A 17,398-nucleotide genomic window follows, 5' to 3' on the forward strand; every position below is an offset into this window, starting at 1 on the left:
ATTGGAGGAATGTCCCCAGGTTCATGTGTATTTTATTATAGACTATATTTGTAAGTGTTTTAATTAAATGATGCTTTATGGGGTTTTTTACCCGAAAGGGTTTTCCCCATGTATATCTTGTGTAATGTGTACATTTATGTGTGTATGTTTCATATTTCATTTACTTTATAATCTTGTTTATAATGATTAGTAGCATAAGATCCCAATTTCTAACAAATTTCCACTCTAAGATCAACAAGAAATGCCAAATTTTTATTCAAAATATTTTACCATTTTAAAATGAAAAAAAACACTCTACAAATCAATAAGAAATTTGAAATGTATGTTACAAATTGTTATTGGAAGCTTTTTGCCTATGCGGTTTTCTTTCTTAATTTGTGATTCCAAAGGTAATTACTCTCAAATTTATACCAAAAAATTACATTACAATATTTGGAATTCGTTTTGATTTTTATTTAATTTATTTTCTTTAAATGAATTTATTATTTTTCAATGTTTAATTCCTGATCAACTCTTCAATTATGGATATTAAATTGTTTCAATTTTTTAAATTTTGTAAAAAAAATAAATTAAAAATGAATGTGATATATATGCTTCTGGATTTAGTTGTGTAGGAGTTTTTTGCATCAATCCAAAAACATATATATCAATTTAGCATGGACTATGGAAATCTCATCTCACTAAAAATGAATGTCCCTATGGATAGTTGGGTTCATGTTTTTTTATTAAGGTTCAAACAGGTTTTGAAGGGACTCGAAACCTTTTTACATTAACCTACCATAGAGATAAGAACTAGTAAATTGATAGCAAACCATCAGCACAAAATTAGGCCAAAAAACACAGATACAAAAAAAAAAAAAGCTTATTTTTTTGTTCTTGAGAGCCTCCACTGCCTTGGCATCCAGTTGTCATACTGAGGGCGATTTTCTTCAAGTCCTAAATGTCTTGAGAGGATTGTTCTGCAATTATTGTCAAGTTTTCTCATGCATGCTTGCACTTGCCTTTATCCTTCTCATGTCCCTTCATCTTGTCCAATGCTTCAACATCCACCACAACCCCTTTTTGTTGATATTTTTCCAATTTCCAACCTAGGTATTGAAATTATCAACTAAACTCTTGACCAATCTGTGGCTAAAAGTAACAAGGGAGATGAGGTTTTCATTTATATTTTTAAACTTGTTCTCTAGGTATTAAATTCTCCCTTAATAATCATTTCTCAGAACTTCCACATTTTTCACAGTCTTTTGTAGAGAATCAACAATAGACTTCCTTTCCTCCTTACTCCATAGTCCCTCACTACTTCTCTCATGTTTGCTATTGACTGATCAGAGCTTGAGATTGATGTCCTCGATTTCATGAAACATCCCTAAGAAAATATCCCTATAGTTGGGTTCATGTTGATGCTAGATATTTTGTACGAAATCCCTAAGAAAAGCATGTTATTGTATGAGATCTATTCCTATTGATCTTTGAAAAAAAAAAAGTTCCTTGTATTGCATGATTCACACAAAATGTTTATTTTTTGGTTTTGAAAAGGATATTGAAATATTCAAACAAATACAATTTATAGGTATAGAGATGAATTCCACAACCTTTTGCTTTCATCTTATGCATATGCCAAAATGGAAGCTTTGTATTAGGGTATGGAAATCTAACAAAGCATTAAAGAAAAGGGTTTTGTTAGCTCTCTCTCTCTCTCTCTCTCTCTCTCTCTCTCTCTCTCTCTCTCTCTCTCTCTCTCTCTCTCTCTCTCTCTCTCTCTCTCTCTCTCTCTCTCTCTCTCTGAATTTGTGATTGGAGTCAAATACCACGTTGCATTGGAAAGAAGAATTAGTCTTCTAGTTTAAAGCTCCCATAATCCCTTGCACTAATCTTGTAGAGAGCACATAGCCCCTCTACCTAGAAACAATGACATCACCACTTCATTAATATCAATTTCCTCAATATTCTCATTGATTGATTGAGGAGAAAGTGTTTTTCTCATGCAAGCACAAGCTAACAAATAAATCAAATATAATTTCCATTGTGTAGTTGGCCAAACATGTCTATATGTGTCCAATTTACTACAAGGTTCAACTAATTCTTTAAGCATTGTAAATGTTTGGTTTAAATAGTCATGCTCATTGTTTGTTAGCTAGCTATGTCAACTGTTGTAAATATTTGTTGTTGGTAGTCATGATATATAAAGTTTTATTGTTCACAGTTGATTGTTTCAGCTGTTGTCAAGGTTTGTGGTGCATAGTTTGTTTTTCATTCAATGCAATCCTATAGTTGGCTTGCTTACTCTTTTTCTTTGTATTAATTTTCTTTTGACTTCATCAATAAAAAAAAACAAATAAATCAAATAAATTTTCTCGTGTAAATTATTTTAATTTGAATAATTTTTTCTTAATCTTTACATAATAATAATTCACTTAACTATTAATTAATTTATTTAAAACTTATTTAGTATACTTTAATTCTATATATATATATATATATATATATATATATATATATATATATATATATATATATATATATATATATATATATATATATATATATATATATATATATATTAATGATAATAGAGTATTGCAAGAGCAAAACCTACCAAATTATAGTATATCCGATACAATATAATAGTAACAATATCACTATGGGGTTACAGTCCCACAAAGTATCATAATAAAATTGCTATACAAAAATGGTATAATCACTAGACTGCTACAGATAACTAATGCAAAGCCTAATCAAAGAGATGGTTGAAGTCTTCATATTTTGCAACCCATCCTTGTTGGCCCTCCATCCAAATTTGTCTGCTCCTTGCAAAGTCTAGGAGAGGGATGGCTTCTAGGATGTCAAATGTAACCACAACTGGGGTTGCTGCTACAACAACTGATGGTTTCCTCTTTATCTCCAATTGTACCATGAAGTTAGGAAGCCCTTTCTCAAAAGCATTCCTCTTCTATGGATCTCTGTCAGGTATAACCATGGAAAATCTCTCTCAAATACATCCTAGCCTTTCCATCCCCAAGAAGCTATTCAAACTTCTTCCTGGATATCCTCATAACCACTATACCCTACCGAGATACAATATAGAATATGACTCTACTGAGAGACTCTGTAAGGATTATTTCAATGCCATTAAAATATAGTTATTTCCAAATTGTCAAATTGACCACAATATAGCAGATGAGAGAACAGACCAAAAGACATTGACACTTTTTGACAATCCTAACACATTCCCAATTAATGATATTTGCATTAATAGATATTCCAAACATCGTCCATATTTCGTTAGCAAATAAACATTCAAAGAAAATATGGTTCATAGTCTCAGGAACTCCACGACAAGAGAAAAGAATAGGACCACCATCTGAAAAATAAATAGGCAATCTGTGCAGGAGAATGCACCAAGAAAAATATTTTTGTTTAGGTTCAACTAGCTTGGCCCAAAGATGACCAAGGAGCTTGTTCCACTTAGAGGCCTCTAGGTTCACATTCCAATATTTATTAATTTGGTTCAAAATATCTTCTTTATCAATAACCTAGGTATAAATGTCTTTGGCTTTCATTTTGTGAAGAGGGGTGCCATTGTGCATTTCAAACTGAGTAAACCTACCCTCATTAGCACAGTATCTAGGAAGGGAGAGAGTAGAACATGCTTCTCTCAGCATAGTGTAAGTTATCCATTGAGAATGGGGAATGCCAAATTTGTTGCAAAGACTAGGCCAAGAGATAAGATGACCATTTCTTAGGATGTCCTTGAAGTATCTAATACCTTTAGTGGTCCAATTCTTAACCGAACATCCCTGAGTGAGAGAAAGTGGTTTTCCCTTATTGTACAGATTCCACAAAATTGAACGAACTCCACAAAATAGATAATCTTCACTAATGATCTCACCCCTTCCTAGGATCTCTAGATGGCCTTGAAAACCACCGACCTTGATGATTTGACCGCAAAATGTCCTGCAACTAGATCATCTAGGGGAAAAGATCTCCATGTTTTACCTTGCTTAGGGATTGACTAGGAAATATTAATTTTAATCAACACCTTTCATGGTTCCTTACCCTCTAAATCTTTGAAGATCCATTTAGAAGCCAGTGCCATGCCTTGCAACCGAAGATATTTCAAGCCTAGGCCCCTTTTGGATTTTCTCATAGTGCACCATTCCAATTTGACAACATGAATCTTCTTCTTACCTCTACCATTTGACCAAAGAAAATGTCTTATTTCTTTCTAAATATGGCTTGACTGATAATTGTTAAAATGCCTAATAGAAGCATAGTAGATGTTGTATGAAGATAGGATTTTTTGACAAACTTGCACCCTACTTGCTAGAGAGAGGAAATGTTTATTCCATTTTTTGAGCTTGTAGTCATTTTTCTCTCTAATGCAAAGCCACATATCTCTAAGGTTGGGATTGACTGAAAAAGGGATCCCCAAATATTTAACCTGATGATTTGGACCCCACCATGAGATAGAGTATTTTCCAAACCATGGGGGAGGTTGGAGGTCCCAACCAAGCATAATTGAGTTGGTCAAAGAAATATTTGTCTGTGATGCTCCACAAAATATATCCATCTTTTCTATCAAGGATGCAAAATTGACTTCAAAGAGATCAATAATGATAGTTGTGTCATCCGTAATTTGCACATTGGACAACTCCTCTTTGTTCGGTAGGGATAAGCCCTTCACCTTGGGAGATAAATTATTGTCTCTCAATAATTAGTGCATTGCATTAGCTACAATAACAAAAAGGGCAAGGGATAAAGGGCATCCCTATAGATCTGGAGAGACCAAACCTTTCAGATCTAAGCCCATCCACTTCAACACATGCACTAGCATCAGTCAGTAGTGTTCTAACCATGTTGCAAAAAACTTTAGGGAAACCCAGACCTTCCAACATCATGAAGATAAAGTTCCATTAAATTATGTCATAAGCCTTTTCGAAGTCAAGCAGGAGCATAGCAGTGAGTTTCCCTGAGTCTTTGGCCCAATTCATGACCTCCTAGCAAGTAATTAAATTCTCCATAGTATATCTCCCCTTGACAAAAATAGTTTGGGTGTGGTTTACCACTTTGGGAAGAATATCTTCCAACCTTGTAGCAAGTAACTTTGCTAAGATTTTATAAGATACATTCAAGAGAGTGATAGGTCTCCAATTCTTGAGTAGAGATCTATCCCCTTCCTTAGGAAGCAGTTTGATAAGACCAGTATTGATCTCCAAGTTACCCAATAAGCTAGAGGAAATGACCTCCTTGTAGACCTTCAGTAGAACTTCACCAATCCATTTAGAATTTACCTTATATAATTTAGCTGTAAGCCCATCTGGTCCATGGGCCTTGTCATTTCTAAGAGAAGAGATGGCACTCATTATCTTATCCACTGAAATATATTTGCCTATCCTATTACTATCCTCCTTATTCACCATGTTGGGAATGATTGATTTGATTTTGATCCTATGATTTTCCTTCTGGGAGTCATTTTCCTCCGAGTGGAAAAGGGAGGAATAAAACTATTTAAATGCATTGAGGATGTCATTAGAGTCCAAGATGGTATGGCCTTCCCCCCAAATAGCACAAATTTTCTCTTTAGCTTCTTTACTCTTGAGAAGCTAGAAGAAAAATCTAGAGCCTTTATCCCCTTGATCCACCCAATTAATCTTGGCCCTAGTCCTAAGACCTTGTATCTTGTGATGTTGTAACCTTCTAAGGGTATCTCTGGTGAGCCATATAGCTTCAAAAAGGGATACATTGTTAGGGTGGCTTTGACACTATCCTTATACTATCGATAATGAGTCATGCAGCTCAGATTCTAACCTCCTGGAGTTTTTTCTTTTTTTTCCTTAATCTATCTCAGAGACCAACAATGTGTTATGCTCATTGAACATTCTGATTAATAGCACCGTCTGATTGATATCATCATCTAGGAGTAAACTAGAGTTAAGGATAAAGTAGTCTCTTTTGCACTCTGACTCCCTTTCAGTACTTCCTAGAGAAACCACAATTCAGATAGGGTGATAGTATGAAAGAGAGTAAGGCACCACCCTAACACCAAATCCTGAGTAATTTCTATTGAATTGGAACACCTCTTTGTTGGCATAAAATCTGTCTAGTCGAATATATTCTTTTGCTGCCTTTCTGGAAGTTACACCATGAAAGCAAAATATCATTGCATTCACTCTTCTGATTGGCCATGGGATAAAATATCTTTAGTTTGTTAGTCAATCTGTTCCAATAGAACTTTTCATCCCCTTTCCACTCAAATTTCCTACCTCCGAGTTTATCAGAGGACCTTCCTATCATATTGAAATCACCACCAAACAACCAAGGAACTTCTTCCATATGAGAAGCTCATCTCCAAAGCTCAATCCTCTCTTTGACATCATTATAAACATAGACTAAGTTGATTCCAAATTCAACCTCCTTAACCTTAAGAATCACCCACACCAACCTATTGCAAGGAGAACATCCCCATCTCACTATGGCATTCCTCCATCTGTGGTTGATTAGGATGGATGCCCCTCCCTTACCCTTTTGATGCTTAGTGGTAAAGTATTTTGCATCTCTCGAAATACATTGTAGGTTGATTTCTAGAGAGAATTGCACTGCCTTAACTCTTGGAGCAGTAGCACATTAGTGTTCTTATAGAGTTTGAGGAATCTCTTAACCACATATTTTGTATCAGGGGATTCCAATCCCCTAACATTCTAGGATACACAATTTAGCTTCTTCATAAAGGATTAAGAAGAGGTATCCATGGGTTCCCTTAAGGTTTTATAACACTTAGGAAACTGCTTAGGATCACCTTTCTTGCTAGGAAAGGAGGCACGAAAGTTATTTGGCCTGTCCCTCTTCCTTTTGAATACAAACATTTTCTCTGCTCCTAAGTCTTGGGAGACGACCTTCTTTTTATCGTCTTTCTTCTTTTTCACTTTTTTAGTACTGATTTTTGAATTCCATAGGATTTCATTGCTTCAACTAACCACTCTTGGTTGGGATCTTTAGTGTATGGGACAATTTCACAAGAGAATCTCTAGTCTTCCCTAGGCTCAATGCCATCATGACCCTTCTGAAGAGAATCTTTGCAGTTAGCTACTTCCAAACAAACATCCCAGACCTGCCTCAACACCTTGGGTAAAATTTCCCCTATTTCCTTCCAATTATTTCTGAGAAGGGCATGAGTGAGGGGGAAAGCCTTGGCATCCCCAAAATTTAGATCAAGAGAAACGCTGAGGGTTCCAAAGCTGGTTTTAGAATGTGACGGAGTCAAAATTATTTTAAGAATTACACCTATTGTTGGGATGTCATTCCCCTCACTAGCATCCTTGCACTATTCAAAAATAGGTTTAGGGGAAGGGTTATCTAAGGTTTTTCCCATAGGTTTGGTAGGGATAACTACCAGATCAAAATTATTAATTTGATCTTCAGTTCTTTTCCTGGTATCTATCATATTTTATAAATTTTTCCATCACAATTTGCTAAGAATTCAAGTTTTTGGATTTAAAGAGTGATTCCTGGGATTATTTGTCATTCATGACTTCACCAACATTATCTAGAATGGGATGGGGTTGGTTTTGATAGCTGTTTTAACTGTAACATGAAGAGCATCCAACTTAGAGAGAGTATTATCTTCACACATAGAGGAGGAGAGCCCAGGATCGACTTTATTAGTCAGGAATATTTTAGGCGAGGAGTCATCTTTCCCTTGAGAACCAGAGGGAGGGAAGAAATCTAGGGTCTTCATAGGCCCATCTAAGTCAGGGGCATTTTCCACCTTATCACCCTGATTAGGGATGTTTTGCTTAGACAGAGGAGGGAGTTTTTTACCATCAGATGAAAAATTTATAGGTTTTCTTAGAAGTGGGTAGTTCTTCTAGATGTGCCCTTATTTTTTACACAAAAAAAAAGCATTAATACCACCTAGGTATTCAATCAGGCGTACAAATGCCTCTTCTTCCAACTCAAACTGAAGTTCGCTCAGAATATCAACTCTAGGTTTAATGGAAATGAGAAATCTAGCATTCATATGAGGGAGGAGAGACGAGTAATTATACATCCTTATCACATTGCCAATGGAAGCCATGGCCTTGGGAAGCCAGGGCCTTGGGAAGCTAGGGCCTTGGGAAGCCAATTCCATAGAACTGGAGGAGCATTTGTCACTGTGACCCATCTAGGGCAAGGATTTCATCATGAGTAGCCTTGGGAGTCCACCCTATTGATCAAAAGCATCCATTGCCAATAGACCAAAAATATTTTTTGGCAACTTCCTTTTGACTATTTGGCTCTTTAAAGAAAATAATATATAACCCTGTAGACACTTAAATTAATTATTTTAATTAATTTAATTCTCACATAGTTAGTTTATTTAATTATGTTAATCCGTGTTCTCCTCAGTATTAATTAAATTAAATTTAATTACTCTTGTCACTATGGTACAATAATTTATTTATTTAAATCAATTCTCCCCCAGTCTTCTAATGTATCAAAAATTAATTCTTCCTAAATCCCCCCTTTAATTAATTAATTTCGATTAATTAATTCTCTTGTGATTCCTATAAATCACCTTTTTTTGATCCATCATTAGCCTAATTAATTCTTCTAGAAACTCTCCTAATCCCACTTACCATTATTCCTCTAATTTTTAATTGCCTCCACTCATTCTCTCTCCTAGTCAAATCCTCCTACAAATCCCACTTTCTCTAACCTCACCTAATCACTTTTCTAATCTCTCTTTTAATAATTTTCTAGTGGCTAATCCTCATGATTAGCCACAAAGTCAACTTCTTGTCCCCTCACTCAACCACTTTCCTTAAATGATCTCCTCACATCTATCTATACATCCCCCTATCCAACTACCTTCCTTAAATGCTCTTTTCCTAGGTGAATGTGAGATTTTCACATTCCTCTAGGTATTCCTTCCCCCAAGGAATTTTTAATTCCTCTTTATTCTTCCAATCCACATGCTCCTCTTTTTAGGTAATTTTTTATTCTTCCTTCTCATCATCCAAGGAATATTTTTATTCCTTTTGTCTTCCCTAGGTGCATTGGGAAGCCTTCCCAATGAACCTTGAGGAGTGTGGGGACAAGAAATGCCTTTATGGCATATCTCTTGGACTCCACACTTGTCTTGTCAACTTCTCTTGATCCCTGTGTGGGTTCACATGCAATCTTGACCCTCCATCTTGGATCCATCCTAGCCCTCCATTTCCTCCCTCCTATAAATTGGAGACTCCACTCCCTCATTTTCTATCTCCAAATCAAGTAAGTTCATACTATCCATTTGAGTTTAGATAATCATCCAAAGCACCCAAACTATAGCCAAATCCATACTCATCTATCACTTAGCCATTTATCCCTCCATCTCACCCTCCCATCAATCATCTTGTGCACATTTTGGAGAGCCAACCACATCTAACTAAAGAGAAAATCCAATTAGTTTGGAGAAGGACGCTATTCCAACCTTATCACACTCAATCCCAGGAACAAGTGGAGATCTATGGAGGTATAATGGTGTTTTACTAAGTTTGTTTGAGTGTTTCATGTTTATTTATGCTTAAACTAACCATTTTCTTCCTTTTTAGTTTTCCCTTGGTTCATTTTGGTACGCCTGGTGGGATCCATGTCCCTTATTTAACGATTTTGTGAATTTTTAGTAAGTTTTTAGTCATAGGTATCACAACAACGTGAGCGATTGGAGACCAACGTGGGCGATAAGGTTTTTGGCACATGTGCATGTGCTTCAGTGTACACGATTGAAATTTGAATCTACCTAACCCACATTTTTGCAGGACTTCCAATCATCGCGAGCACTGAGGAAACAATGCATCCAACTATAGCATTTTTTATTCGCTTTCCTAGTTTTTATTTTCATAAATTCTACTTTCTATTTTATAATTAGTCACCTTAAAAATACCTAAAAAGTAAGAAAAAGCTCACAAAATCAAAAATAAAATTAGTTAATCTTTTTAATCTAGTTTTTTTAAATTTTAAAAACACTGCTTTAGCACAAGCGCTCTGTGAATAGCGTGAGCACTTTGTCAGAATCCCACCTTTTTTCAAAATTTTAAAATTTCAAATTTGCGCTAACCCTCTAACTTGTGTTTTCTATTTTTGGCACGAGCGCACTTGCTTTGGTGCGACTGACAGGCAAAAAGCTCGACCGCTTACAGGTATAACCTTTTTTTATATATTTTCTACATTTTCTTTAATCTATTTTCTGACTTCACTGCAGTGCGTATGCAGGTGTTTCAGTGCCTACGCAGGCACTTTGGTGCGACTGTCTGTAGAACAGTGGAAGCACTGTTTCTATAGAATTTTTGTGTATTAATAAGATTTTGTGAGTTTTTGTAGGTTTGTCCGATTGGTCCAAGATACAATTTGAGACTACTAACTTGTGTTTCTGCAGAACGTTGGACCAAGACTCCGCTTGTCGAAGAATTCATTACTCCAAACCATAAAGATGACTAATACGTTGTTTTTGTAGGTTGCCCAAGGAGCTAGAAGCAAACATTGTGTCTTTTTAATTGTTTTCTTAGGCATTTAAATATAATTGGGTAAAAGAACAAGATGTTTTATGTGTTTGAGGAAAGCATAGAGGTAGGAGAGTATTCTCTTGTCTATATAGACAATCAGAAATCCAGACCCTTGAAACTTTTTCTAATTTTCTTGCATGCTCTTTACCCTTAGCAGGCCTGCCCTCCCAATTTTCCTAGCACACTTGCACAAACATTGGTGAGAGGGGAATGACCCAAGTGAGTATGGCTAAAACCCAAGCATTCCAACTCACTATAATAAATAGGTCTCTTGAGATGAAAATCTCGGAGGATGGAACTATTTGAGAGTTTAATCTCATATGGGGCATTTTGTAGGGTCTTTAGTTCTCAGTCACGCTTGCGTGACTACATCTTACTTAGTACTTTGTAGGGCTATAGGCCTCAATTGCACTTGCATGACTACAAGGGGTAGTCTTCGAATGGAAATCCTTACTAAGAGCCCTAGAAATAGAAGCCACCCAGTTCACCTCCGAAAGGTGGTTAATCTTTGTGCAAGGGAGATAGTAACTCCCCCAAGAGACATGCCATTTCATGCCCCCATTAGCATTTGGAGTCAGCTAATATGATGTTGAGAGTCCATTGTGTGAGACTCAGCAATCATATTCTAATTATCTATTGGGTGTGTATCCAAGTCAGCAAGCAAAGGTTTTCCTCCTCAACCAACTTCCTAGGATAGCATGTTGTGCTTGATATCTCTATTTGAGTCCATGAATAATGTGTTTTCTATGTCTTCTTTCCAAGAGTAGAATTAATATATTTGAGTCAACGTCCTAGTCATCATAATCCAAAGTCCAAGTCACCCCCTTTTGTCACATCATAATCCAAGTCAAACATAGTCCAAGTCAAAGTCCCTAGTCATCCCCACATCATGTCCTAGTCATACCCAAGTCATGTCCTATTTTTGTCCTAGTCATATCCTAGTCCAATTTTGAATTGATCTTAATCAAGTCCATGTCACGCTTAAGTCCAAATTTTTGAACAAGTCAAACTACGTCGGAACTTCGCCCACCTCATGTTTCATAAGCCTAAGTGTTATTCCCTACATATCTATCCCCCATTAGTTTCCTTGTGTTGAAATATGGGTCCCTCATTTTCGCTTTGTGTTGCTTTGTTCTTTTGTTCTTTTGTTTCTTTCACCTTGGAACCCCAGAGTCCCAAAGTCCTAAGGTATATTTCCTTTTGTTTCTTTACTTTGTCCACCCTGGAACCCCAGACCTTCGAAGTCCTGAGGTTGGTCTTTTCTCTTGTGTTTTGTGTCTTCCATCTTGGAACTCTAGAATCCCGGAATCCTGAGGTGTGTTGTGTCTTCTCAACCTCAGAACCCGGAACTCTGGAGTCTCGAGGTTGAGTGTTCGGTTGCTTCTTTTTGTTGATCAGCCCCAAAATCCTAGAACTTTGGAGTCCTGAGGTTGATCCTCTTGTTATTGCTTTTCTTTTCTTCACCCCGGAACACCAGAGCCCTGGAGTCCCGAGGTGAAGTGTTTTGTTTTGTGTTTTGGTATAAATATGAATAGTGAGATTTTTGAAGCTCATTTGTGCATTCCACCTTCAGAGCTCTTTCTTCCTTACCTCCCGACTGCAAGCTTCTAAACCTCTGAGCTTCCTTGCGTTCTTGAGCATTTTGTTTCACCAGGTCGGTGATTTTTCTTGCCCTCTTTGTTGTTTTTTAGGTTAGATCTTCTTTTTTCTTCTTTTGTGGGTTTTGTTTGTCTTCTTCTTTTTTGTTTTCTTACTTGTTCCCACGTGCCCTAAGTTTCCTACCCCGGACCCCCAGAGTTTTAGGTTGTTTGCTTCTTCCTACCCCAGACACCCAGAGTTCCAAGTTGATTGCTTGTCCCCACCTGTAACCCCGAAGTTCCGGATTATCCTTTGTTAAGAGGACATGCTCCCACTTATCCTGAAACCTCAGAATCCCAGAGTTCCAAGGTCCACCTTTATAAGTCCTCTTTCTAAAAGTCCTATTGAGTATCTTTTATTTGTCTCATGACCCTAGAGTCCTAAAATGAGCCTAGGTTCCCTACCTCGGAACCCTGGAGTTCTGGAACCATGTGTTATCTACCTACCTCGGAACCCCAGAACCCTGAAGTTATAGACTTCATCCATGTGTACCTATACCAGAACCTTGGAGTTCTAGATCTTGTTTTAAAAGGAAAACTTCCTACCCCGGGACTCTAGAACCTTGAAGTCCTGAAGTGAATGAATTTTTAATATTTTGGATAAGGAACTGAAACTTGCTTTCTTCTCACAGATTCAAGCAATTAGATGGACTCATCCTCTAGTAAAATAGGCAAAGATATTGATTGACTTCCAGCGACCATGAAATACCACTATCAAGGAGAGGTCTAAGCCTCAAAGTTGGACGATCAAGTCAAATGAGTCACTGACACTGAAATTGGCCATATAGAAATTGAGGATAGTAGAACCTAGCTAGATAAGCCAAGATTGGAGGCCCCACACATGAGAATTAAAAGACCAAACCTAGTAGAGGCAACCATCTTTCCACAATCGGTGCAGGCACCTGAGTTGATAATGACAATTGCCCAATTTTACAATCCTGACACCAGAAAGTGCACCGACGCACAAGGAAAAACATTCATAGATTTATCCCTTGACATGTTGGGATTTGTGTTTGGAATCCCAACCAGCGATGAGATATTCCTCTCAACTGAAGAGGAGGCCTTAAAGGTATGGAATGACAAAGTTATAGTAAACAAAAGGCACATGAAAGAGAATTGGTTGGAGGAAGAGATGAAAATAGTTATGAAGGAAACAAAGATCCTGAGAGAAGACTTCAAGAAGCCCCAATGGGACCTAATTATCATGCTAAATAGGGCCTTTGGCAAGCCCAATTGTAAACACTTTCATTCATGGATGTTTTAGTTCATGAATACTATCTTGGTGGAAAAGCAATATTTTGATTGGCCTCAGATCCTCTCAGACAACATCTACAAACAAATGAAGGAGGTCTGCCAGACTAAGAAATTCTTCTTCACATCTTATGCCATCTGGGTGGCTGTGAGAGCTACCAAATTCCCAGTCTTGCAGGTGGAGGGTGAATTAGGAGATAAAGAAGGACAAAAGAATGTATGGGCATATTATTCCCAACTTCTCCTAGTCAATGCAAAGGCTCATTTCAAAAGAATCAATGATGCCTTCATTTTTCCAATGATAATTAAACTAACGGGAGATATAGGATAGAGGATTAGACTGGAGGCTATGGCTATTATCCGAGAGTGGGCATGTTGGTTTATAAAAAACCCATGCTCCACTTACACCAGGGTCAGTGGATTCACAGGGAACCCAATGCTACTTCTCAGGTATTGTAATTACATAATAATTTTGTTAGAATATGTCAGGCAATTATTAGGCCTCCAATCCCTCCTATTGTCTAAGAACAAAACAAGCATTGATTTTTCAATATCTATTGGATACTTCTCATGCTCTAAGATACAGGTGGCGAAGTTAGCAGAGCCAGAGTTGCAAGATTTGAACCTAGAAGAATTTGATTATGCTAGGGAATTCTATGATCCCTACAGGAAGCTCAAGCAAGCTATGCCTAAGGCATATGAGGGACACAAGCCTAGACTGGAGGATTTTGGGGCTAACCTACAAGACAATTTTGAAGTAAGAGAGAAAAATTATAATAGGTTATCAGTACCATAGATAAGAGATTTTGAAATCGAGACCAATCTCCCTAAAGACCTCAGGGACGATGGAGACCTGCTTGATGCTACTTACAAAGGATTAGAAATTGATAAGAATGCCCTCTCCCCAATAAGGCGGCCCACAAATGAGGATGTGAATATAGAAAAGATTTCCCAAGTGGTCATCAATAGGACCAAACAATGGCTAAGTCAAAGGGTCAAGCGAAGTGCCTCAAAGGGAAAGAAAAAGGAGTCTACCTTAGGGGTACCTCAATTAAGGGGTTATAAGGAGTATGCTTGGAAGACAAGATCAAACTCAAGAAAGAATACATCTACTGACCCTGATGAAGAAGTGGGGCCCCAAGATAGCAATGAGGAGCTGATGAGAAAGCTTAGCGAGAAGATGAGGGAGTCTGAGTTGTTAAAGAAGGTGGCAGACCTCAGAGTGACAGATGGATTAGGAGAAGTACCATTAGCCAAAGTCCTTCCACCAAGGACAACTATAGGGTAGGTTGTAGGAGAGGGCTCTCAGGAGAAAGAGGAAGTAATAGAAATAAATGAAGATGTGCCGACTCAACCTCCTCCAACAAATATAGTGAACATTCCAGTTACCAACGCTCCTGTACCACCATTACTTAATGTAACCAAAGGGAAGCTGGGGATACAAGGGTTCATGTCTAGCACTAAAGAGGTAATTATTAGAAATGTAGAATCAGATTCATATCAAGAAGAGGATCAGCCCGAGCAACATAGGCCACTTGGGGAGGAGAAAGAACAAGATGAGGCAAAAGATCTTCTAAACGAGAGATTAGTCTTAACTCCTCAAGACCAAGAGGACCTCTTCAAAGACATAGCTATCCAGAAAGGTGGAACAAAGGTGGAAGAAGATGAGGAGATAACATTCAATGAAGCAGTCAACAATAAGTTGGGAGAGTTGCACAAGAAGCAACATCTGAATACTAATATTTCTCTCCAAATGAATTTGGCCCATCAAGTCACTTCACCTCATGATCTTGAAGAAACAAATCCAGAAGAGAGGGATGAAGCAAAGGAACAAGCAGAGGTGCATATTGTAATTGCTGACATAGTGTCACATCAAGGTGACAAAGATCAAGACATACCACATTGGCTCGAATTTACTTTTGAGAAGAAGAATAGAAAGGAAGACCTCCCTAAGGTGACATTGCAGAAGGTAATCATGGAGGAGCCCCGAAAGGTTAAGAAGCCAAAAATTGTGCATCACTTATGAAAAACAAGTTCTGGTGAAGTTTTTGTAGATGTGGCAATTCCACTCCAGGCTGAAGGTCAAGCTTCTCCTAAATATCAAGTATCCCAAGTGAATTTGGGTAAACAAACAAAGTGGGTAGAGCTAGACACTCTAGAGCTAGCCACTAGTGTTGTCAGGGGGCACGTGGAGAAGGAGAATACCTCCAACATGGAGCTTAAAGCACAACTAGGAAAATACAAGTAGTTGTTATTAGAAATGAGCAAACCTCTAGACTCTTGTAGGGTTGATGACCTACCGTCAACCTCATCACTACCAGAGGGAGAAGTGAAGGCATTAGTGGAGGTGAGATGGGTGGCCGCTGTAGCTAAATTATGGGCCCAAATAAATGCAGCTAAAATTAGACTATTTTTGCACGATACCATGGGGATATACCGAGAGGCAGTACAGGCAGGCAGAGTATTAGTTTCTTGTTCTATGCAATGGGAATGGAAGCTAAGTATTTTTAAAAAGTAGTTTCAAATTTTGAATAAAGTTCTGCATCTAGGGGAAGAGGTAATAATGGGGGAAGATCTCTTAGGAGGAGATAGTTGCAAGAACCTGCAATCTTACGCATACATTTTGGAATTGAAGGTCGAAATGCTTTAGCAGTATGTGAAGGATATGGAAGAGATCTGAGTCCCTCTCCTTAGAGAAATTTTGAAATATGATATGTGAAGTATGTAGACTCTTCCCATATTCAATTGGGGAGAATGAATACAATTGGTATGTAACCCTACTTGCAAATTCTATCACGGGCAGGGATGTGTTGGAGAAAGCTTTCATCGATCAATTCCAAGTGTATGTAGATCCTAGAACACTATACCATCAGTTCGCTTCTCTTAAAAAGTCACCAAATGAGCCTTTAACAACTTTTAATACTAGTTTCCAAAGGGCATTCAAGAGGCTACAAGCTCCTTACCAAGTAGAACCTAATGTAGCAATCAACTCATACCTAAGAGCTATCGACCCTTGGACTGCTATGTTTATTAAGAAGAGTGTTCCCCAAGATCAAAGAGACACTTTGGAAAAAGTCTTTGCGCTAGCAATTAGTGTGAACCATGAGTTGAACCAAACCCCAAGAGGGATCAGATATAACCTACCCATAGGGGTGAATCAAGGGAACTACAACCAACTCCCTGGCGTACCCTTGCCTCTACCTGCAGGTGCCCCAACAATGAACCTGATGCCAAACTATGCACCCCAACCTCAGGCGAATCAACAGTTTGCTGCCCAAGCTTTGACTTGACAGAATAATACCAATACCACCCCCACTCAAACACAATATGCTAGTCAAGTGCAAGGGGGAGATCAACAGTTCGGTAATACTCCCACAACAAACCAACCTTCAACTACGATGCCTAAGAATCAAGGATCTCATATATCCACTGAAGTAGAAGTACTTAAAAAAATGATCTCACAAGTTACTTCAGACTTGAGCCAGCTAAAGATGAATCCTCCAGGAGGGTATAACCAATCCCAACCATATAATAATCAGCGGAACTACAACAACCAGAACCAAAATCAAAGGTATAACAACAAACCTTACAATAGGTAGTGGAACACGGGTCCAAACAAGGGTGGGGTGAACCATGATCACCCTGATGCATGAGATAACCCAAACCACACACAAAGTGTTAACCTTGTGGATATGAATTTGCTAACTAATTGGTGTAGGTTGCATGATACAACTGCACATACTGAGGTTAATTGTGCCCAGTTCAAGAAGATCATAAGGATTGCTTAAGCAAATTCTCAACCAAAAGATTGCTCTAACGACGAACCCGATAAAGTTAATACCGCGATGTTGGTTGACACGTTCCTATGCAAAGAATTTTAGGCTGAAGATGAAGGTGAACCATGTGTCTATGATGCCAAGGCCTTTTAGACCAGAAACAACTACAATCTTAGGAGTCAAGGCAAAGCTCCATTAACAGAGCCACCTC

The 17,398-nt window shown here is 37.9% G+C and overlaps 1 protein-coding gene across 1 annotated transcript in view; it reads left to right on the forward strand.

The window, feature by feature from the left end:
• LOC131876503 (uncharacterized) overlaps positions 1-17,398 on the forward strand; it is a 45,753-nt gene that overhangs the window by 11,296 nt on the left and 17,059 nt on the right. Inside the window, exons 2-3 of the mRNA XM_059221922.1 lie at positions 13,998-14,168; positions 14,700-15,380. Coding sequence (XP_059077905.1) covers positions 13,998-14,168; positions 14,700-15,380 — 852 coding nt within the window. The remainder of the gene's footprint in view (positions 1-13,997; positions 14,169-14,699; positions 15,381-17,398) is intronic.

The sequence above is a fragment of the Cryptomeria japonica genome, chromosome 6 (genome assembly GCF_030272615.1).
Source record: "Cryptomeria japonica chromosome 6, Sugi_1.0, whole genome shotgun sequence".
In the NCBI taxonomy this organism is placed as follows: domain Eukaryota; kingdom Viridiplantae; phylum Streptophyta; class Pinopsida; order Cupressales; family Cupressaceae; genus Cryptomeria; species Cryptomeria japonica.